This window comes from Tamandua tetradactyla, chromosome 8 (assembly GCF_023851605.1).
Source record: "Tamandua tetradactyla isolate mTamTet1 chromosome 8, mTamTet1.pri, whole genome shotgun sequence".
In the NCBI taxonomy this organism is placed as follows: Eukaryota; Metazoa; Chordata; class Mammalia; order Pilosa; family Myrmecophagidae; genus Tamandua; species Tamandua tetradactyla.
Genome location: NC_135334.1, coordinates 79,150,009 through 79,173,659, shown reverse-complemented (window position 1 = coordinate 79,173,659; position 23,651 = coordinate 79,150,009). Strand labels below are relative to the sequence as shown.

The following is a 23,651-nucleotide window of genomic DNA, read 5'->3' as shown; positions in this document are numbered from 1 at the left end:
TATGTTCTATAATCCATCATAGTTCAACAAGCATTATAGTATTACTCATTGCTAGAGATAAAGCATCTGGAAATAAATTTGTCCTTCGTTTCTCTGCTTTCAATCTTGGTTTGCAAACAGAGCTTTCCAGTGTCAACACATGATTCGAATATTAGACCTAATAGTTTCTGATTGCAACTAGAGACAAGATGAGGAAATAGGGAAAGTTAAAGACCAGAGACTGAAAAGAAGACCCAGCAGCCCAAGCTTTTTCACAGACTGTAGGACATGCCTTATAGCATATCATTATACAAGCACTGTTTTAGAAAGTGGATGGGGTCATTTAACAGCATAAGATCCAGACAAATATGTAAAACATCTCTTCTAACATAATTTTAGACCTTATCGAGTACATCTAGAGATAGGTGGCCCTTTGTTTTTCTAAGCATAATTACCTGGTTTGGTTGCATTACCTTTTGCAAATTCTTTAGATGGATCTGAAATCCAGAGAACTATTTCCTGCACTCCACTGAGTGATCACTGTTTTCCTTGTCTCCAATCTCTGAAGAAACAAAGAGTGAATTTAACTTCCCTCCCAAGATCAAGCATTTGTGGGTAAATTCTCATTTCTAAGACCCCTGTATTTTCATATTCATGGTTAGAAACTACAAGTTTTCTCAACTGAGTCCCAGATGACACACTTTCTAATTCTCCCTCCATACCCAATAATCTTGGCAAACTCTTGTTTCTCAGCCTCCCTTGCACACATACCTCTTGACATGAGACAAGAGGTAGTTTTCCTGCCCTCTGTTCAGTATGCTTTAGCATCACTGACTCTGGAATGGAAAAGAGTACAAATCTGGACAGAAGAGTTAGAGCCTTATCTTTTTCCTGCCGCCCTTCAGGTACCCTGTACAGGTTTGTTTTCCTTCCCAGACACAAAGACAAAGGATGTGAAGTATGGGGTTTACCTTCACTGATGTTGGAGCTCTGGTTAGCTCTCAAAGTGTCTGGGGCTGTTATATTCTTAAAGCCTCAGGGACCATGCCTTTTGGGAATTTCATATGCATTCCTCATTGACCCAAGTCCTCTTCAGCGCAGACGGGCCTTTAGATGGGAGAAATGAATGTCTTTCTCTCTGAAAGGAAGTTCCCCTGGTAACCATCCCTTGTAGGCCACTACGTTGGCTGTGCCTCCTAGAGGCAGTGATTCAGTGTCTTGAATAAGGGATCTGACATATAATTTGTTTATGCTCATACTCCTTCGGATATGCATATGCAATACTTCCAAAATCCATTAATTTCACTCAAAAGTACTCATGGGCTTCTCACACATGCTTATAGTATAAGCTCAAATTATGCCATTGAACAGATTGATGCTATGTTCTCATAACTCATTATAGCATTATAATGCAAAAATGCAAGAAAAGCTAAGCAAAATTTTTCCGAGAAAATAACATGTGTTTTTCAGTGAGAGAGCTCCTGTAGCAGTTTAAGCTATACAGAGAGATTTTAAACTGGGATTTATATATAACTGAATATGAGTTTAGGACTATGATTTGTTCCTTTATTTCTTATTTTAATTTTGAAACTCATGAATTGTTCATAGTCCTTCAGTTAGTAGTTTATAAACACATTTATAATTAATTTCTTCAAGGCCTTATTTTGCTTTGTTAATTTTTCTTTCTTCTGCATATCTCAAGACTACTGTAATTTGCTTTCCATTCTGAAAGCCCAAAACCTAGTGATTTAAAATGTCTCTCTAATGTTCAGCAAACTTATTTAGCTATTATGATTATGTATGGGAGAATTATTTCATATTTAATTTATCCAAATATCATGTGGCCAGATTTATGATGCTTTCTTTGTTTCAGTCAGTACTATATGTTTAGAAACTTGATTGGTACAAAATATTATCTTATTTTGGTTTGACTTTCTTGTGACAACTGGGAACATTTAACCATTTCTTGTTTTTATACTCTGACAGCCTAATCACATACTTTGCCTGTCTGGTTCTTTTAATTATATATTTTTGACATATATACAATCACCTTGCATATTATAAATATTACTCTCTTGTTGGTCTAAATATTGCTAGTTCTCCATCCCATCATCAATCTGTCAATTTTGGTGTATGGAATCTGTTATTTTGGAGATATTTTAATCCTTTGAAGTCAAAGTCACCACATTTTATTCTTTGATTTTCTTTTGGGGTAACGTTTAAGAAATATTCCACAAGGTCACAAAAGTGGTTTATTTTTAATATTTTTTCATAAAATATTTTTATCTTCCCTTTTATATTGATTGATTTACATCTTTGTATGGTTTGTTTTGTTATGGGTCACGACTGATGTTACATTAGTTTGCTCTCATGTAGTCATACCAGTATGCTGTTATTTTCTGTGGGAAAGCCAACTTCAAAGATTTTTCTCCTCCTTTGTCCCATTACCAAAGTACCTAACACTGGAACTTAAGTTTTACTCTATGGAAAGCATCCCTGATTTTTAGTATAAGAAAGTTTCTTTTGTGAATAAGGAAGTGGGGAGAAGCTAGATATTTTTTTTCGCGTCACTGTTTTACTCAGAAGTACTTAATTGCTTCCTGCCCCTTCTAGAACCATATTTCATCAAATATTTCTTTTTCCTCTTAAATCTCCAACCACGGACACTATGGAAATTCTCATCAGTCTAAACTTTAGACTTTAGAGCATCTTTATATTTTCCCATTTTTACATGCTAATTAATCCCTCTTATTCCTTTTCTTTAAAAAACAACAAAGAAATTTGCGTTTCAGAATGGATTTTTTTCTGAGTTCCAAGTTTATTATATTTTGAATTGTTGCTGGAAACCACCTGGCTATTTTGCAAACATCTATGTATAACACTTCAAATATAAATATGCTTTCTTAATTCGTAAAATTCACTTTTCCTTCGCATTCCCCTCCTTAATTTGTCAGTAAAGGGCTTCATTCCTTCTGTCACAGAAGCTCAAAATCAGAAAGTTATCTCTAATACTGTGATGTGAGATTCAAGACCTTGTTTTATTCATTCATCTCTCTCCAGCGTATGACACATCACCTTGTACAATAGCATGCAGCCCATCCTTGTGCAAATGTTGAATAATGAATCCTCAAATGCCTTTCTTTACTCATTAATCCTCTACATGTAATTTTTAAGGTAGCTCTTACTCTTTCCTTTGATTTTTTTAAGCAAACAAAACAATAATGTTTTATTAAGATGGATTACTGACAACAATGCTGTTAACAGAAAAACTGAAACTTTAAAAAAAGTCTACAGCTGTTTGTGGCAGGTTCTGTGAGGCATTGAATAAAATACAATCATGTTAATATTTTCCCCAGTCATTTCTCCCAGTCACTGAATGAGAGAGTGCACTCTTTTTTTAAAAGATATTTTTATTGACAAAACTTCACACACATATGGTCCATATATGGTGTACAATCAATGCTCACAATATCATCGCATAGCTATGTATTCATCACCACGATCATTTTTAGAACACTTGCATCACTCCAGAAGAAGAAATAAAAAGAAAAACTCATACATCCCATACCCCTTAACCTTCCCTCTCATTGACCTCTAGTATTTACATCTGCCCAATTTATTTTACCTCTTATCCTCCCTATTATGTATTTATTTTTCATCCATATTTTTTGCTCATCTGTCCTTCCCTGGATTAAAGGGGCATCAGACACAGGCCTTACACTCACACAGTCACACTGTATAAATTATATCTTTATACGATTGTCTTCAAGATTCAAGGCTACTGGAACAGCTCGACAGTTTCAGGTACTTCCATCTAGCCACTCCAAAACACCAAAACTAAAAATGGATATTTATATGATGCATAAGAATAAGCTCTAGGGTAACCTCTCAACAGATGTTTGGCATCTCTCAGCCATTAAACTTTATTTTGTCGCATTTTTCTCTCCCCCCTTTTAGTCAAGAAGGATTTCATAATCCCATGATGCTGGATCCCTGCTCATCCAGGGATTCCTGTTCCATATTGCCAGGGAGATTTATGTTGAATGAAATATCTGGGAAATAAAAGACAAATATTATAATGCCACACTCATATGGATTATGATATAAGAACTCAGTGAACTGAAGTCAGAGTATAGGTTATCAGGTTGGGGCATATTGGAAGCTCTTACAGCAGGCACATATATTCACAGTTGTAACTGTTATTTGTAAATTCTGAGATACTGAACCTTTTGTATATAACCTGGTCGTTTCCTTTGATTTTGAAATGTCTGTCCTATCCATTTCTTCCTGTCCATCTTGAACTCACGCTAATGGCTCTTGGTTTCAAGGAGGGGATCAATATTTAAGGAGCAGGCAAACACCTGATGCAGCTTCAGAGCTGTAGAAAGATTGTGCAGAGGATTCACCCTTATGACAGAACAGGAAACAGCCTGGGAAAAAAGGTCCAGGAGCACTCTTGGCCCACTGCCTTTCTTCCCACACTGTTGATGCCAGACCGCCTCATAGTAGGAAAATAAAGATTGATGATATATCACTCAATACCCTTGTGATAAAAAATTGCTCATCTTTGGATGGGATTTCTATGACAAGTTAGTCCTCAACCTGATGACAGCAAGGGAATCTCCAGGAACTTAGCATACATCAAGGAATCCAGATGGCTGTGCTAAAGACAGATACGCTGCTCATTCCTATAGACACGGATATAACTCATTATACCGAAAGCTGCCAGGCCTCTCTCACCTTGGCAAGGTAATAGGATATTTCTCCTGCCTTCTGCATTCCAAAATGTGTTCCTGTTTTGGACTACTCTGAAGATACAGCTTTCTTATTTGAAGAACAATCATAGCACTTCTGATTTTTCATATTGTCCCTGGTTTTACACCCCTGCCAGGCACCACTATACCTGTCATCAGAACAGGAAATTCAGCCTCTTCCAAAGGAGTCAAAGCAAAGAAAACACACTTAAACCTTCACAAAGGGAACACCAACAAATAATCCAGAAAGATGATGGACACTCTGCCCTTAAAGTGAAATTCTCTTTGGGGCAGGAAGAATTTTTGCCCTCGAGTGAGCACAAGAGCTGTTGTCATCCCATATTTCCTGAGGAATGAAATAAGGAGTCCTGAAGTCAGACCCTGTCCAAATCTACCAAGAAGAAAGCTGTGCATTTTCTGGACCTCCATGGATTTGGCTAAGCACAGCTTTCCACTGAGAAATCCCTTCTGAACTCCTGAAGGAGGGCTTGTTTAGAGAATTGTGCTTGTTAAGGCAAAATAGCTTAGTGACTGAGAGCATAGACTCTAAGTCAGGCTCTGATGTAAAGTCCTGGCTTCACCACTTACTGGCTATCTAATTTTTATTTTCATTTTTTAGAGGTGAAATGATTTTATGAATATATGTTTCTTTTAACTAATATATAGTATACCAAAAATGTTAAAATTTCAGCACATAATCAACATAATTTTTTTCTGTACTAATTCTTCAAAATCTGGTACGTATTTACACCTACAGCACACTTTTAGACTAGCCACTTTTCAAGTACTCAGTAGCCTTGTGTACCTAGGGGCTCCCATATCCCATTAGGATAGCCTAATTATAGAGTCTCCTGGAAGCAGATGTTCAGATATCTTACACCTCTAGATGCAGTGATCTTTAGCATGTCTTGCTTAGGGACAATGACTAAAGATTATTGTTCCATTTTCAAAAGAAGTCATAAAATAATAGGTAAAGAGGATGTTCAAGACCTGAAGGTATGGTTGAGATTCCTCATAGCTTTCCTCTCAAATCTTTATACATTTTTGTTGTGATAGTTATTCTATCTGTTTCATTTTATGCTTTAAACCGGATTGATATCAAAACCACTTTCCTATTTCCTTCTTTTCAAATTGACACAGACTGCCCTACCCGATTAAACCCATAGGAAGAATTGGTGTTAATTCTCTTTTGTAGCCTGGTATTCTCCTTTTTTTAGATGTCTTTAAAGAGACTGTTAAGAGAGAAGAAAAAGAGCACATGTATTTCTCTTCTAGGATAATTTTTCTTTTTTAACCTCTTGGTTGCTTGGATGATAGTATGATCAATTAGTAAGTGAGCGGTACAAAATTTTTGTAATCATTATTTCTCTGAATCAGAAAATTGATTATCTTCATTAGTAATTTGCTCATTTGCTTTCTTTCTTTTTTTGCTTTATATTTATTTATTTGCTTATTTAATTTTAAAGTAGTTCTGTTGACACGTATTCACACCATTCAATCTAACTGAAATTTACATGCTTCAAAGTATATTCACAGAGTTGTTTATTCATCACCACAATAAATCTTAGAACATTTTCATTTCTCCAAAAAGAACCTCATGTCCCTTTGTGCTGGTTCGAAACTGTTACGTAACCCAGAAAGGCCATGTTCTTTTCATCAATCTTGCGGGGGAAGACCTACTATTGGGTAGGGCTTTTGATTATGTTATTTCCATGGAGATGTGACCTGACCATTCAAGGTGGTTCTTAATCTGCTTTCCAAATTCCTTTAAAAGTGGGCCATTTTGGTAAATAAACAGGTATTTTAGAGATGCAACAGGGAAACACCTGAGGAGACTCCAGAATGACCCACAGGAAGGAACAGAGCCCTTTGAAACCAGAAGCCAGGAGAGAAGGACAGCAAAAGTTGCCATGTGCTTTCCCATGTACCAGAGGTACCGGAACGCCAGCTGCCTTTCCTCAGAGAAGGTATCCTGTAGTAGGTGTTTTAATTTGGACATTTTTGTGGCCTTAGAATTGTAACTTATAATAAGTCCTTTTTATGAAAGCCAACCCATTTCTGGTATGCTGCATTCTGGCAGCTTTAGCAAACCAAAACACCCTTATGCAGCATGTCTTTGTAATCCTGAATACATGATCTTACTCCCTTTTGCCTCCCTTTCATTAGCTGCAGAATTAGGACAACAATATTATTTACCCTTTTGTGATTTTTCAAAGGGTAAAATGAAATAATGAATGTAAAACATTCATTATAGTGTCTGGTACATAACAAATTCGTGTACCAGGCGTTGTTATTATGGTTGTTGTCCTTGTTATTATTTTAAAGCTTAACTGGGATGAGCCTAAATGTCCAACGAAAACCTGTGTCACAATGAATCTAGGACACATATTTCTGTGTTGATACACCCCTGTCCTACATTTTAAGGTATTCTGGAACTTCATCTTATTCAGGATAAATGACATGGTAACCCTCAGCAATATTTTCTCCACTCCAGACTCGAAATTTCTTCTCATCTGCTTTGCTAGTTTCCAGAGTTGGCAGCACTGGCTGTCTCTGCCCCTCATCTTCTTCATCCTCCTGGCCATGGGGCCATTGCCACCCTGCTGGTCATCATCCAACTGGAGACCTCTCTGCATCAGGCAATGAAATATCTCCTCAGCCTCTTCTCCATTCTGGACATCATGCTTTGCCTCACCATCATTCCCATATCTTGACCATCTTCTGGTTTGACCTTAGGTCCATCAGCTATTTTGTCTTCTTTCTCCAGATGTTCACCATGAACAATTTCCTGCCTGTGGAGTCCTGCACATTAATGGTGATGGCCTATGACCCATCTGTGGCCATCTGCCACCCTCTGTGCTACCCATCCATCATGAGTGACCAACTCGTCTCTAGGGCTGCTATCTTTGTTGTGGCTCAGAATGTCCTTCTTTCTCTTCCTGTTCCATTTCTGCCAGACTCAGATACTATATAGAAAGCATCAGCAAGAACTGCCTCTGCACTAACACTTCTGTATCCAAACTCTCTTGTGATGACATTACCTTCAATCAAATCTAACAGTTTGTGGAAGGCTGGACCCTGTTGGGCTCTGGCTGCTTCTTATTGTTCTGTCCTACTTCTTTATTCTGAAAACTGTGCTAAAGATCAAGGCTGAGAGAGCTATGGCCAAGGTCCTGAGCACATGTGGTTCACATTTCATCCTCACCTTTTCTTCAGCATGGAGAAGAAGAAGTTTCTTCTGGTTTTGGATATCACCAGTTGACCAGAAAGAGAATCCCACCAGATGTCCCAATACTGTTCAACATCTAGCACTACATCCAGTTCTGAACTCCCTTTTTCATGGTCTGAGTACCAAGGAGAGCCATCAAGGAATCCAGAAGCTGCTGAGGAAGTTGTAAGTGGTAAATGGATCAGGCCCATCACTAGAACTGTTTAAAAATATATGAATTTTTTTGTGGAAGGGAACTTTCACTTTTTAATCTGGAAATAATTTTCATCTTACTCTTTTTCCCCCAAAAGGAGAACATTCACTGTGAACCTTTGTTTCCTATTACTTCAAAGAAATATCACTTTTCTGGAATCCTTTGTTACCTGAGAATTTTTCCAGATCTGATTAACTGAGGGCCTTGCCAAATTTTAGCCAAATGGAACTGGATTATGGTGGGGATGTTTGACCATTAAATAATTAAACTTTCTATGATGTCCTTTAAAAGATCTCCTTGTCTCCAGGTTTGAAAAGGATATAAATGTCTCTTCTATTTTCTGATTTATCCTAGCTTCTGTGCCATGAGGGGATTGCTTAAAGTGAAATGAGACATGGACCCAGAACTTTGGCTCCTAGGGTTGCGTTCTTTGCCCTGAGAATCTCCACTCTCTTCTTTGGCATCCATGGCTGATGTACTAAACTAGCTCCAACCATTCTCCCAGACTATGTTAAGGATTTCAGACTGTGCCTTCTCTCTAGGTGGTGATTTTACATTATTCCTTTCCTTCTACTAAATTTTTCTTCCTTTCATTGATCATTTTTAAGGGAGGTTGGCTACTCTGTACAGGTTTTCATTGGGGGATAGTGAAGTCGTATTTTCTGAAGTATTTTATGTCACTTTATTTGTGACATTATATTGTCCCTCTTATACTACTGTAAGGAACTTTGAACTTCCAGTCAATTTTCAGTCACTCTCTTTATGTCACGCTGTCCAGACCATCCTAGGTGCAAATGAGCTTTCCTGTCCCTTCCTCAATTGCCCTGTTTGCCTCAACCTCTCTCTTCGGCTATGGATGGGAAAATAATCTATAGTTTTCTAGGCATAGGGACCTTAGCATTTGGCTTTCATTGATAAATATATATCACTAGTTTGTAAATTACTTCCTAATTATATTGTACTTTTAGTCCAATATCTCCAAGAAATATGTTATATAGCAACCTTTTTGGGAATAAAAATTAATGTGTTCTAGTCCACCACTTTTCCATTCTTCATTTGAAAAATTTCCCCATTGGACTATTGTAATGTATTTATACTGAAGTTTACCTTATCGAATGACTTGTGTTTAAAGTTAATATTCCTAAAGTATTTATAAAAATATTATATGTTACAGCATTAATCCCTTCCTTTTCTAATACAGACTGTGTGGTAACCTTATCATATTTTTATACCCATGTCAAGTTCTTGTTCCTACCATTGCAGCCAAAATGGTAGGAAAACTATCACTATTTCCTGATTGTTCCCTATACATGTTGTTGTCTTCCTTTAATCATTTGAGCCTATCCACATCAACCTCCTTTCACTAGATTCATCATCTGCCAAACCCCATCTTTCTTCCTAGGGTTAATTAAAGTACCACCTCCTAGAGGAGGCCTTGTCTCCCTAATTCTGTCAGCTGGAATTACTCTTGAATCTTAACAGTTGTATGGTTTTCTCTGACAGTGTTAGAAGTTTCACTTAGTTTGGGAAATGGTTTTATTCCTTTCTTTTTATTCAGCATAGTTGATTTTACAGTTTCTTTAATAGAGAAATTTTAAATAAAATACACTGAAAAAGAAGGGACATTTAATAAATGCATATTTTGTCTGTCCTTTCTTTGAGAACTACTTGGGGACAATGCTCAAATCTAATGCTATCTATGTGTTATAATACCTAACACAGTGCCTTAATTTTAGCCGGCACTTAATGACATTCTATGTTTTGACCAGCAGGAGTGTTGTAAGAAACTGGATAATTGCTATTTAAATCTCAGATAAAACCAATGGTCTATATTTACCTACTCAGATTTTCTGTATTTTGGCTAAACTCTTAGAATCTTCATTCTCTTACTTTGAAAATGGTGATAATGACATTTGTTCTAGTTTGCGAGTGGCCAGAAGGTAATATACAAGAAACAGAATGGCTTTCGAAAAGGGAAATTTTTAATAAGTTGCTAGTTTACAGTTCTAAGGCTGAGAAAATGTCCTAATTAAAGCAAGGCTATAAAACGTCCAAACTAAGGTACCAAGAAGAGGTTACTTTCACTCAAGAAAGGCCGATGGGTTCAGCGTTTCTCTCAACTGAGGAGGCACGTAATACACATGGCAACAGCCTGCTAGCTTTCTCTCCTGGCTTCTTGTTTCATGACACTCCTGTGGAGGTGTTATCCTTCTTCATCTCCAAAGGTGACTGGTGGACTTGTGGTTCTCTCAGCCTCATGGCTTTATGTAGCTCAGCTGTGGCTTTTTCATGGCACTAAAAAAGGGACTCAATCCATTAATCTTTTAAAGGATTAATGAGTGGAGTCACAACTCCATGGAAGCTATCAGATCAAAAGTTACCACCCACAATTGGGTGGGTCATTCTCCATGGGAACAATCAAAATGCTCCCAGCCAGTAAATGCTCCCAATCCATTAAATGAGGATTAAAGGACATGGCTTTTCTGGGGTCCACCACAGACTTAAACTGGCACAACACTTATTTCCTGTTGTTTTTTCTGACAAGTGAATAATCGGCAAAGTTCTTTGTACAGACCCTTAAGTATGCTAAAGCATATTAACTGAATGTTGCTGTTGTTATTTTGTAATTATGCTAGTTTCCTTCCTGCCCTCTGAATAAGAGGTAGATGATTATTCCACATCCCATGTACTTTGGACTAGAAGTTATGCATGCCATTTAAGTCTTCCTCGTTGCCTGTAGGCATTTATTACTAGTTCATTTATTTGAAAATTTCTCTTTGTCATCACTTTTGTCTGCCTTATGTGAGGTTATCGTGCTGAAACCCAAAACTATGGGGCTTATTCTATTCCTATGAACAATGTAGCTCAGTCTAGATATGCCACAAGTCTTCCCACATGCATCCCTTCTGGAGCCAAAGCAGGGTCACTGGTGATATGTGGCTATAACACCACCCCTGTGCTCACTTCCTTTGAGGCTACCTGACTTCCAAAGCCACTTGCTTCAAAAACCTCCTCTCCACGTTGCCATGTGGAGAGGGTATAAAGCAGACTCTGAACACCAGGGGGGCAACAGAAACCTGCTTTCATCCTACCTGGGCAGTTACTTTAATAAAACACCACCTTGATTCATGGCTACACAGTGCACAGATGTTTGTCTGCTTTGCAGCTCCTGCCCTGTGCAGTTCAAAGATAATAACATCAGTCTAGCTGTAAAAGAAGCAAAGTAAAAAATAGAGTCCACAAAGGCTGTTTCGCACATTTTCTCCAGATCATCCAGTGGAGTCCTTACTTCAGTCCAATTTTCCTTGTTTGGGTGGAATTCCTCCTGTGGTTTCTCTCAGAATCAGGTATGATTTGGCATCTCATCTGAGAAAAGCTGCTAAGCTATTAATATCTTGTGCTGAAATGTTCTCAATAGAAAAGTGGGTAGTATCTTTAATATCATCACCTTCGTCTGCTTCTCTTCTTTCCATCACAATTTCCCCTTTTTTTCAGTTATTGCCCTTTTTAATTTTGATTCTTTGTGAATGGTGCCTCTGGTTCAGGGATTCTGACAAAGCATAAATCAGGTAGCAGCAGTAGCCTTCCTGGGGCCTCTCCCTTTGTCCATTCCCAGGATGGAGGTGGAGTGGGAAGGGTAAAGCATAATAGGATCATCTCTATCACGAGGCAGGGGCACTGCATACAGTCAGTTCTAGCTTGAGCATACAAGGCCAAGCTGATATCCGACCCAAGGTGCCCTTAGGAAGACTCAGAGTCAAGTTAAAAGGAATAGAGAGAGTACCTTACTCATCGGCGCCCCCTTCATGTGAAACATGGAGTCTGGAACTGAGGCCGTGTGAGCTGGCAAAGAGAGAGGATTTTGTCTCAGCATCCTCTCCAGGTCTGTCATTCCCACTGCTGGTCCCAGAAGATTTCTAAGGCATTTCCCTCTTGCTGCCCACTGCACACACTCACATGAAGCCTATACTTGCCCAGGGAGTGAGCCACATTTTCATGCTCATATAATTTCCTATCTTTAATAATAAATGTTTCACTTACCTATTGAAATTTACAATTACTACACTGCACTCCAGGTAATAAGAAATAAGACATGTCAATACCATATTATGCTATAGGGACTGTTTTTATACATCAGTCATGATGGAATGACGCCAGTTTGTGGATGATATGAAATACTCATAATTTACATAATTTTTCCAAGAGTACACCTAATATATGCTATAAGGTTCCCTCTTTCCTAAGTGAAAATTTATAAAGTATATGCTTTTTTACTTACATTCCCCAAGTCACCTGATTTGCTTTTACTATCTCCCTGTTCACTATACTCCCATGTTTAATTTTGCCTTCTATGTATACTTTCCTCCTGAGGAATGGCTCTTATCCCAGGTCCAGATGACTGAAATGGCCTTAACCCTGATGGGCCATGGGGAGAGGGCAGGGAGAGAGTGGAGCTTAGGCCCATAAGAACATCCTCTGGAACCTCTGAGTGGCTGGACCAAATGGTGCAGCCAGCAGTCTGAAAAACTGACAGTACAGTGCAGCCTCCTTGAGTGTGATTTCTGGATTGCTATCAGGGAAATTATGAGGTATGTACAGTAAGGCACATAGGGATCCAGGCGTCTAATGTAAGCTGGAAGAAGAAATTCTCTGGTCAAGACCAGAACAAGTTTGGTGTTGCATGTTCATATATTGACAATATCTTCAAATTGTTTTTATCCCTTCTTTCCTATTGGAGGAAAGTCTTTTAGTGTGGGATTTATAATGCCCTCTTAGGAAATCCAAGATCTTCAGAGTAAGGGTTATTGGATTAAATCAACAACTTCAATATTGCCTATGGAAGCTGGAGACCAAGAGACCCTCAGTGAGTTTATGTTCTCAATTACAATTTAGCCCCTCCAAGGCATCATTTCCCTGGAGATGCCAGATGAGATAGCATCAGTAATACCAGGTACCTTTATTACTCTCTTCTAGACATTCTGCTTCATCCTGCCTCGATCCTCAGTGCTCTCTTCTGCTCCTCTGGCTGGGACAGAGTAATTTTCCCATTGCTCAAGTCACTACACTCCCCTTAACACTTCAGACAGGGTATTGTGTCCATTTATCTCTGGTTCATTAGTCCACAAAATGAAAAGCACAATTGCTACCCAATACAACAATCAACTGGAAACAATGTGGATAACATTGGAGATCCAGACTAATCTCTTTAACGTAACTGGAACCTCACTGCCCATATGTTTGCATGGTTTGACTAACATAAATAGGTTTTATTTTTAATTTGGATTTATGTTTGGCACTTGTCTGTAATTATGTGCACACAACTGAGAGTTGTACAAGGCCTTTTTAAAGGTGATTATATGACAGCTTGGGTCTTCCTCTAAGAAATTTTCAAAGGAATTAAGAAACAGGATGTGGACACAATTATTCAAATTTAATTAGAAAATTTATTCAGCAAAGTAACTACAATATGTAAAACATTGTCAGATTAATTCCATTTGAGGAAATTAAGGAAGGTGTTTTGGGGTGGATGGACTAGATTTCGATAGGTAGATAGATTGTGTAGGTATATAATACTTCAGGAGGGAAACCCAAAAGATCTCTACATCTTTTGACCTATAGTAGAGGCATTGTTATGGCTATAGAAATTTCATGTGACCCCAGTTGTGAGCATAAAGCAGTGAGAAATTGAGGAATAACATAAAGGCTATGGACTACTTACTGAACAGGACTTCAGCTTGGTGATAACTCTTCTTAGGTACATTTGAAAAATGTGTGTTTAAAAGTTTAACAGAATTAATACTTTGTGCCAGGGGTTTCTTTCTATGAAGACTCTAGAGAATGGTCTGTGAAGAGTGAAAGATACTCATTGAGAGAGTATCTCAGAGAGAGTTCAAATAGAGTTGAGAGGCTACTCTGGAGGTCACTCTTGTGCAAGCTTCAGTTAGACATTGCTACCTATCATAACTTGCCAACCCCCAACCAGAACCTCTCCAGCCAATCCTAAAGAACACCTAGGGCAATATATAAGATTGTGCAAGGGTTCCATGCACTAGGGTGACTTTCCAAAAACCTACAACATACAGATGGGCTCCTGGACCAGGTAAGTCCTGAAACCTAGAAGACCCAGCCTCTCCAGAATATCAGATATTTCCATCTCCCTACCCCATGTTATTGACAGTTACTTCCAACATGAAAAAGTTAGACTGGCCATGGCCCAAATACCCCTAAAGAGAAGGATAGAAAGATCAAAGGCGATGGTGGAGTTATACAGAGAAAATAGTATTTAACAAATGAATATAAATGCTGAGTCATTAAATTGATATCTCTTTTAGTCTCCAGTGTCATAGAGTAGCCAGAAGTAAAAACCTAGAATTGTGGAATTGTAACCATGTCAAACTCTGAAATATGTTCTACAACTAAATGTGGTGATGTGCTTTGAAATTTATTGCTTTTTTGTATAGATGTTATTTTTCACATAAAAGAAAGAAAAACAAGTTGATTGCAGTGATACATTCTGGAGCAGCTAGAAGGAAACATCTGAGAGGATGGTATGGCAGCCCATGAAAAACTCTGGGATCTGTCCTGTAACTTCTTGTTGAAGAGTGCTTTGAAAACTTTGCTTTTTTATTTTTTTGCTTTATACACACATTATACTGTACAATAAAAAAGCTAAAAAGCAAAAGAGTGAAAGATACCAAAATCAGGAAGACATATTGTTTTGCATGTCTGTGGATCAACCCAAAACATGGAAAGTGCAGCTCATGTCTCTGTTTAGAAGAGAGCCTGAAAGGAGAACCTGGGTGAGAAGGAGCATTATTCAACTTTCAAACTTTTAAACATTATTCAACATTTTGATATCAGGCTTTTTTTGATAACCAGTTTTTCTAGGTCTTCAAAGTAGGTTATTGGAATTTTCATTGGTATAAAATTTGTTTTGGTATCTTGATGATATTCAACCTTCTAATCCATGAGCTTTCCATCTATGTAGGTCATTCTTTTGTTTCTTTTAGCTTTTTTTTTTTTTTTTGTAAAATCTGTGTATAAATACTTGACATCCCTGGTTAGGCTTATTCCTAGATACCTAATTATTCTGGTCGCTATTTTGAATGGAATTTTCTCCTTAGTTGTCACTTCAGATAAGTAATTGCTTGTGTATAGAAATATTACTGATTTTTGTACATTAATCTTGTATCCTGCCACTTTGCTGAATTTGTTTATTAGCTCCAATAGTTTTACTGTAGATTTCTCAGGATTTTCTAAGTAATAATGTCATCTGCAAATAATGAAATTTTCACTTCTTCCCTTCCTATTTGGATGCCTTTTATTTCTTTCTTCTGTCTAATTGCTCCAGCTAGTACTTCTAATACAACATTGAATAATAGTGGTGACAGTGAGCATCCTTGTCTCATCCCCAATCTCAAGAGGAATGCTTTCAATTTCTCACTATTAAGTATGATGCTGGCTATGAGTTTCTCATATATGCCCTTTATAACATTGAGAAAGTTTCCTTCGATGCCTAACTTTTGAAGTGTTTTTATCAGGAAAGGATGCTGTATTTTGTCAAGTGCTTTTTCAGCATCAATCAATATGACCATGTGATTTTTCTCTTTCAATTTGTTAATGTGCTGCATTGCATTGATTGATTTTCTTATGTTGAACCACCGTGCCATTCCTGGTGTGAATCCCACTTGATCATGTTGTATAATTCTTTTTATGTGGTGTTGGATACGATTTGATAGCATTTTGTTAAGAATTTTTGCATCTATGTTTATAAGAGAAATTGGTCTGTAGTTTTCTTTTCTTGTATCATCTTTATCTGATTTTGGTATTAGAGTGATGTTAGCTTCATAAAATGACTTATGTAGTGTTTCTTTTCTTCAATTTTTTGGAAGAATTTGAGCATGATTGGTATCAGTTCTTTTTGAAAAGTTTGATAAAATTCCTTTGTGAAGCCGTCAGGTCCTGTGCTTTTCTTCTGAGAAGATTTTTGATGACTGATTGGACCTCTTTACTTGTAATTGGTTTGTTGAGAACTTCTATTCTTCTTGAGTCAGTTTAGTGTGTTTCTAGGAATTTGTCCATTATACCTAAGTTATATAGTTTATTGGCATATAGTTGTTCATAATATTCTCTTATGATTTTTAAAAATTTTTCATAATTTATGTTAACAACCTCCTTTCTCATTTCCAATTTTATTTATTTGTGTCCTCTCTCTTTTCTTCTTTGTTAGTCTAGCTAAAGGGCCATCAATTTTATTAATTTTCTCAAAGAAACAACTTTTAATTTTGTTGATTCTTTCTATTGTTTTATTGTTCCCCAGTTTGTTTTTCTGCTTTAGTCTTTATTATTTCTCTCCTTATTATTTTTTTGTTTGTTTTGTTTTGGGGTTAGTTTGCCACTTTTTCTCTAAATTGCCCAGGTGAGCAGTCAAATCCTCAAATTTTGCTCATTCTTATTTTTTAATATAGGCATTTAGGGCAATAAAATTCCCTCTCAGCACTACCTGTGCTGCATCCCCTTAGTTTTGATATGCTGTATACTCATTATTAGTCATCTCCAGGTACATACTGATTTCTCTAGCAATTTCTTCCTTGACCCTCTGATTATTTAAGAATGTGCTATTTAATATTCATATATTTGTGAAAGCTCTGACTCTTTGGTGATTATCAATTTCCAGCTTTATTCCATTGTGATCACATAAAGTGCTTTGAAAAATTTCAATCTTGTTAAATTTACAGAGACTCAGTTTATGTCCCAGTATATGATCTATCCTGAAGAACATTCCATGTGTACTGGAGAGGAATGTGTATCAAGGTGTTTTGGGATATAATGATCTCTATATATCTATTAGATCTAATTCACTTATTTTATGGTTTAGGTTCTCTATTTACTTCTTGATCCTCTCGGTGGTTGTTTCATCTATACTGGAGAGTGGTGTTTTGAAGTCTCCCACTATTACTGTTGAGATGTCTATTGCTCCCTTCAGTTTTTCCAAAATGTACCTCATGTACTTTGGAGCTCCTTGATTTGGAGCATACACATATATGATTGTTATTTCTTCCTGATAATTGTCCCTTTTACTATTATGTAGTGTCCTTCTTTGTCTCTTATGTGGTCTTTACATTGAAAAGCTATTTTGCCTAATACTAGTATTAACTACTCCTGCTTTCTTTTGGTTACAGCTTGCATAGAAGATCTTTTTCCATCCTTTCACTTCCAATCTAACTGTGTCTTTGACTCTAAGATGTATCTCTTGTAAATAGTGTATAGATGGATTATATTTTTTGATCCATTCTATCTGTCTGTATCTTATAATTGGTCAGTTTAGTCCATTAAAATTCAAAGTTCTTGATTCTACCATCTTGTCCTTTAGTTTTCATTAGTCAGATCTGTGTATTATTTTCCTCCTCTCTCTCTTTTCCTTTAAATTACCTTTACTCGTATTCTCCAATTCTGTGCCTCCTCCAGACCTACCTCTCCTGTCTCTTATTTATCAGCTAACAGGGCTCCCTTTAGTATTTTTTGTAGGGCTGGTCTCTTCTTGACTAGTTCTCTCAATCTTTCTTTATCTTTGAATATTTTTTTTAAATTTTTTTTTATTAATTAACGGAAAAAAAGAAAAAAAGAAATTAACCCAACATTTAGAAATCATACCATTCTACATATGCAATCAGTAATTCTTAACATCATCACATAGATGCATGATCATCGTTTCTTAGTACATTTGCATTGGTTTAGAAGAACTAGCAACACAACAGAAAAAGATATAGAATGTTAATACAGAGAAAAAAAATAAAAGTAATAATAATAGTAAAAAAAAGAAAAAAAACAACCAGACAGACAAAAACAAACAAACAAAAAACAAAACAACAATAACAACAACAAAAAAAAACCTATAGCTCAGATGCAGCTTCATTCAGTGTTTTAACATGATTACTTTACAATTAGGTATTATTGTGTTGTCCATTTTTGAGTTTTTGTATCTAGTCCTGTTGCACAGTCTGTATCCCTTCAGCTCCAATTACCCATTATCTTACCCTGTTTCTAACTCCTGCTGGGCTCTGTTACCAATGACATATTCCAAGTTTATTCTCGACACTGTGGAAGGCAGTTTGGCGGTTCCTCAAAAAGCTGAATATAGAATTGCCATACGACCCAGCAATACCATTGCTGGGAATCTACTCAAAGGACTTAAGGGCAAAGACACAAACGGACATTTGCATATCTTTGAAGATTTTAATCTCTTTCTCAGTTTTGAAGGATAACTTGACTGAATAAAGAATTCTTGGTTGAAAGCCTGCCTCATTCAGGATCTTAACAACATCATACCACTACCTTTTTGCAACCATGGTGTCTGTTGAGTAGTCTGAAGTCAGTCTTATTCATTTTCCTTTGTATGTGGTAGATTGTTTTTCTCATGCTGCTTTCAGGACTTTCTGTTTCTCTTCAACACCTGACAGTCTGATTAGTATGTGCCTTGGAGTGGGCTTACTTGAATTTATTTCATTTGGAGTTTGCTAGGCCTCTTTGATGTGCATATTCGTGTCTTTTTTAAGGGCTGGGAAGTTTTCTCTGATTATATCTTCAGCTAACTTTCCCAACCATTTACTCTTCTCCTTTTGAGACACCAATAATTCTTATGCCTATGTGCTTCTTGTTCTCCATCATTTCCCTAAGATCCAGTTGTATATTTTCCATCTTTGTCGCCATTTGTTCTTTTGTGTGCTCTGGTTCTATTGCTCTATCTTCTAACTCACTTATTCTTCCTTCTGCATCTTCAAATCTGCTATCATATGTTTCCAGTATGTTTTTATTTAGTTTACTGTAGGCTTCACTTCTGTGAGTTCTGCTGTTTTTCTACTTAACCTCCTGAATTCCTCTTTATGCTTTTCTAGTGTCCTCCTAACACTCTTTATTTCTTTATAAATATCCTTGAGTAGTTGTTCCATATTCTGTGTCCCTTCTGGAATTTTTTAATTTGGTCATTTGGCTAGGCCATTTCTGCTTGGTTCTTCATGTGTTTTGTGATTTTCTGTTGTGTTTGGGTCATTTGATTATCTTGATATGGTTATTATGAAAGTTGGTTTTCTTCACTCTTTTAATATTTTGTCTTTACTTGGTTTTTGCTGAATGTTTCCTTTTGTACTTTGCCAGTTATTCTCTGCCAAATCAAGGTCCAGATCTCATGTAGGGGATGCAACTCAACTTAAGGGTCTATTATAATGTAGATCGGGGTGCATGGGTACTCCAGTGGGAGAATGGCTGCCTAACATGCAGGAGACCCAAGGTGAACTCCTAGCTGCTTCTGGCCAGCAGATGACACCCTCGGGTCTCCTTCTCCCTCAGCCCTACTCTTCCTGGTTTGGTGACTGGAGGTCAGTGTGCTCAGCAGCGTGCTCAGCTGCTCCACCAGGGGCTGCCGGCCCACTGGTGTCTTCTGAGGGATGGGGGAGCTGACCAGCTTATGGGGTATCAGGTAATCAGCTGATCCCAAGCACTGGTGGGCCTGCCAGATACCATGACTGTGGGTCGTCTTCTCCCACACTTAAGGGTGATCACTTTCTCCATTCCCCTGGCCGTGGGTGATCACTGGCCTCTGGGCTCCCTGCAGGCACTGCCCAACACCATGTTTTAATATTTTAGCTTATAATTTCACCATTTCTGTCATTTGTTTCTATTGAAATTATAGGATATATATTTCCGATTTTCAGTTTGACTACTGATTTTTAATTGGTTGCTGGGAATCTTACATTGTTGGGTATCTAGATTTAGTGATTTTCCTTTAAACAGTGCAGAAGATTGTTTTAAGTAAGCATAAAGTGGATCTATAGCAGCCTTTGTTTCATTACTTATACACTACTTCTTATAAATGGCCATTTTAGGGACTTTCATGAATACTCCACATGTGCAATAGTCTCTCTACTCTGGCTCATTCAAATGTGTTCCAGCCTTCTGTGAACACTCAAAATTCTTCCAGCTTTCCATTAATAATTTTTGCCCTAGGAGTTGTTATTTGCCTCTACATATTTGCAGTTAGCAGTTTACTTTATTCAGAGATCAAGGGGACTCTATGGTATATTTATGAAGCTCTTTCTTTGTGTATCTCCCTCTTCTCTGCTCTTCTGCTTCTGAAATTCCTGCTTCTCAGTGCCCCCAGATTTGCATACTGTCTGAGCTAGACAAGATCATTATATTCTCCTTCTCTCCTTCCATGATACGGCTAGGAAAATTACTCTAGGCAGAGATTAAAACTACTTGGAGTCTCAGCACTACACAAAAGTTGAGTTAAACATCAAAAGTTTATTGTCTTACATTTTTGGAGGTTAGAAGTCCAAATTGAAGTTGGCAAAGCCATGCTTTTTCTGAAGTTTATAGCATTCTGGAGGTGGTGTGCCAGCAATCCTTGACAATTTCTACCTTTGTTGTATAGTCATCTCTCTCCTGCTTTGTACTGCTGCTGTGTCCAAATTTTCTGCTTATAAGGAGTGCAGTAGTATCCTACACTCTGCAGTGCACATGACAAAATATCAACTTTAGGGATATTGTGGAGAGAAAGTGATAAAGGGAGGGAGGAAGAGGGAGCAATGTTGATGTCTGAGAGACAAAGACCTAACTATAGTACAGTGGCCACTTTCCATTACTTGGGAATAAAATTCAACTTCCATGTTTTTTCTATAATGTATTTCCTTTGTGACTATAAGAATTAAAGCATCTTCAACACAAGACAGCTGTAAGATACCCACAATTCTTTTTTTTCCCAGGAATATAGAATTCATGAAAAATACAGTTGCATTTTAGGAAACAAAAAATTTCCTTTCACTTTTTCACTTTCTAACCTGCCATAAAGAATCACATTATTTTGGACAAAATAGGATTACAAGCTTGAAAACAGAGGCAGGATCAAATAGATTCCTGAAGTAGGAATGGCACACAAGAAAACAAATAAACAGTAAAACCCTGAAAAATTAGAAGAGAAGGCACAACATCTAGTTCACCCAGTTTGCTAAGTAAAAAGAGTTAGCATCTTTAGGAGTGCCAAGATCCAGCTGCAGTTGTCCTCATCACCACCCTTTCTTCAGTAGTCTCTGGATTCCTTGCTTGATTTCCTGGGTTCGCACCCCATACACAATGGGGTTGAGGGCTGCGGGGATGACATGGTGGAGGACATTGAGCAAGACCGGCACATCAGGGGAGAACTTCTTCTTAGCCACGTGAGTGAGGACGAAGACCAGGAGGATGGTGCTGAAGAAGAGGATGAGGATGAAGTGGGAGCCGCACGTGCTTAGGGCCTTGGTCACAGCACCCTCTGCCTTGAGTCTCAGCACCGCTCGCAGTATGAGGGTGTAGGAAAGGAAGATAAGTATGAGGTCCGACCCTAGCAGTGTCCAACCTCCAGCAAATTGGTAGAAGCGATTGATGGTGACGTTGCTGCAGGAGAGCCTGGAGACAGACATATTGGCACAGATGCAGTTCTCAATGACATTTCTTCCACAATAGTAGAGTCGTGCTGAGAGAATGGGGATAGGCACAGTAAGAAGGACATTTCTTGCAAGAATGAACAAGACAGCCTTGGCTACAAACTGATCAGTGATGATGGATGGGTACCTCAGTGGGTGACAGATGGCCACATAGCGGTCATAGGCCATGACCATAAATGTGCAGGATTCCATGGCCAGGAAGCAATTCATGATGAACATCTGGAGGAAGCAGGAAAAGAAGCTGATGGACCTGAAGTCAAACCAGAAGATGGCCAGGACCTTGGGCATGACAGTGAGGCAGAGCACGACGTCCAGACAGGAGAGGATGCAGAGCAGGTAGTACATGGGCTTGTGCAGAGAGGCCTCCAGCCGGATGGTGACCAGGAGAGCGGTGTTGGCCCCCATGGCCAGGAGGAAGAAGAGGCCGAGGGGCAGGGACAGCCAGAACTGCCAGCTGGGGGACCTGACAAAGCAGTTCAGGAGGAAGTCTGACACCTCAGTCACAATGGTACCATTTTGGTGTGCTGTCATATTGTGTCATATATTTCTACAGTTTTCTTTTAATGGTCAGTAATATCAGAATAAAGTTTGACTACTGATTCAAGTTGTGTGAAGATGGAGCAATTTTTTATGGATCCAGGGCATCTTATGGATCCTAGTGTTTTCTGCAGATCCAAATAGATGCATCTGTTTATTCTTTGAGCAATGCTAGTGAGATTTATCTATCACTCTTAACAATGTATAGAAGCTGGAAGTAATTTGATTTGGGTTAATGTTTGATATGTTCAGTGTTTAGTTTTGATAGAATTCCTATGTTTCTACAGAAACCAAAGAGAAGAATAAAACTACTTAGTTGGTGCATGAATAGCAATTGGAAGTTTCTTTCTTTTGCTGCCAACAGGGTGGCCTATCTCTGTGATTCATTAGGAATTGCTTCACTCAGAGTGATACTGTAAGCAATTTGTGGAATCAATTAAGTAATCTATAGGCATGATTTTTAATGAAATAGAATAGAATAGAATAGAAAGTTACTACACTATAGAAAGTATTAGTGTTCTTTTCTCTGAAGGTTAAATATTGTTTCATAAATTGTGTTTTCAGTTATTTATTTGTGTATATGTGTCCATACACATTATAGGCTTAATAGGTTATGATATGAAACTGAATTTCTCACTCTGCATCAGAAAAGATTGAAAAACATTCACTTCATTGATAATGTTAAACATTATTTCTTGAAAATGTTTTAGTTTTAAAAATACATAGATCTTTAAAAATGGTGATATCATTGAACTATAAACTTAAACATGAAAGCACTGCATAAGTTTGTAGTTATCCAGAGGACAGTTCAAATTTAAGTATACTGATTGTAAGAACAAGAAGCAAGATTTTTGTGACTGTAAGTCTCCAATTTGTACTAGTAAGTTTCTTTCTTTTTGTTGTGTATCTAATGTCCACATAAACTGCCATATCTGAAAATTAATCATTATAGTATATCCTAGTAACTATCAGTCAGGCACAAGGAGGGATGAAAAAATATCACTCGTCCCCATGTCACCCTCTTGTGAACTTTCAGCTGTATCAAGTTTGTTCTAATTGTAGACTTTCATTTATTCTGTGCAGAAAAGAAAGTTGACTTCTCTTTGTTTGTAGAGTCATTTTATTGGTAAATAAGTGCTCTAAAAATAATTGCTATTTTAAAATTTCTCATCTTTTGAATTGTGAGAGTGCTACTATTTGGAAGAAATGATTTGAAAAGAAAAATATCAATTCCATATAGTTATGAGGACGTAAACATTGTTTTTAAAGAAGATGAAAAGCATGTGCATATTCTGGATATTCACATTTCACATATCCTCTCGAAACCTCACCTTCCTCATTCATTTTCTCTCCTTAATCTGATCGTATCACATCCTTTGTCAAACTCTGAAAATTTATTACATTTAACTTGCAATTTCAATTCCTTTACACAAGGAATCCTTCTTTCATCTCTTTAAGTTTTCTATATGTTTTACAACCCA

General features: G+C 37.5%; 1 protein-coding gene and 1 pseudogene across 1 annotated transcript; one reads left to right on the top strand and one right to left on the bottom strand.

Moving 5' to 3' along the window:
• The first annotated feature begins 7,193 nt into the window (after window positions 1-7,193).
• On the top strand, window positions 7,194-8,131 carry LOC143643604 (olfactory receptor 56A4-like; annotated as a pseudogene).
• Window positions 8,132-21,216: 13,085 nt separating this feature from the next.
• Window positions 21,217-22,164, bottom strand: LOC143643603 (olfactory receptor 56A3-like). Its single transcript, XM_077112212.1, has one exon. It carries the CDS (start codon window positions 22,162-22,164, stop codon window positions 21,217-21,219), a length of 948 nt encoding a protein of 315 aa, XP_076968327.1.
• Between the last annotated feature and the right edge of the window lie 1,487 nt (window positions 22,165-23,651).

Coding starts and splice junctions, on each gene's coding strand:
- LOC143643603 (XM_077112212.1), bottom strand. CDS start 22,164: ATGACAGCACACCAAAATGGTACCATTGTGACTGAGGTGTCAGACTTC.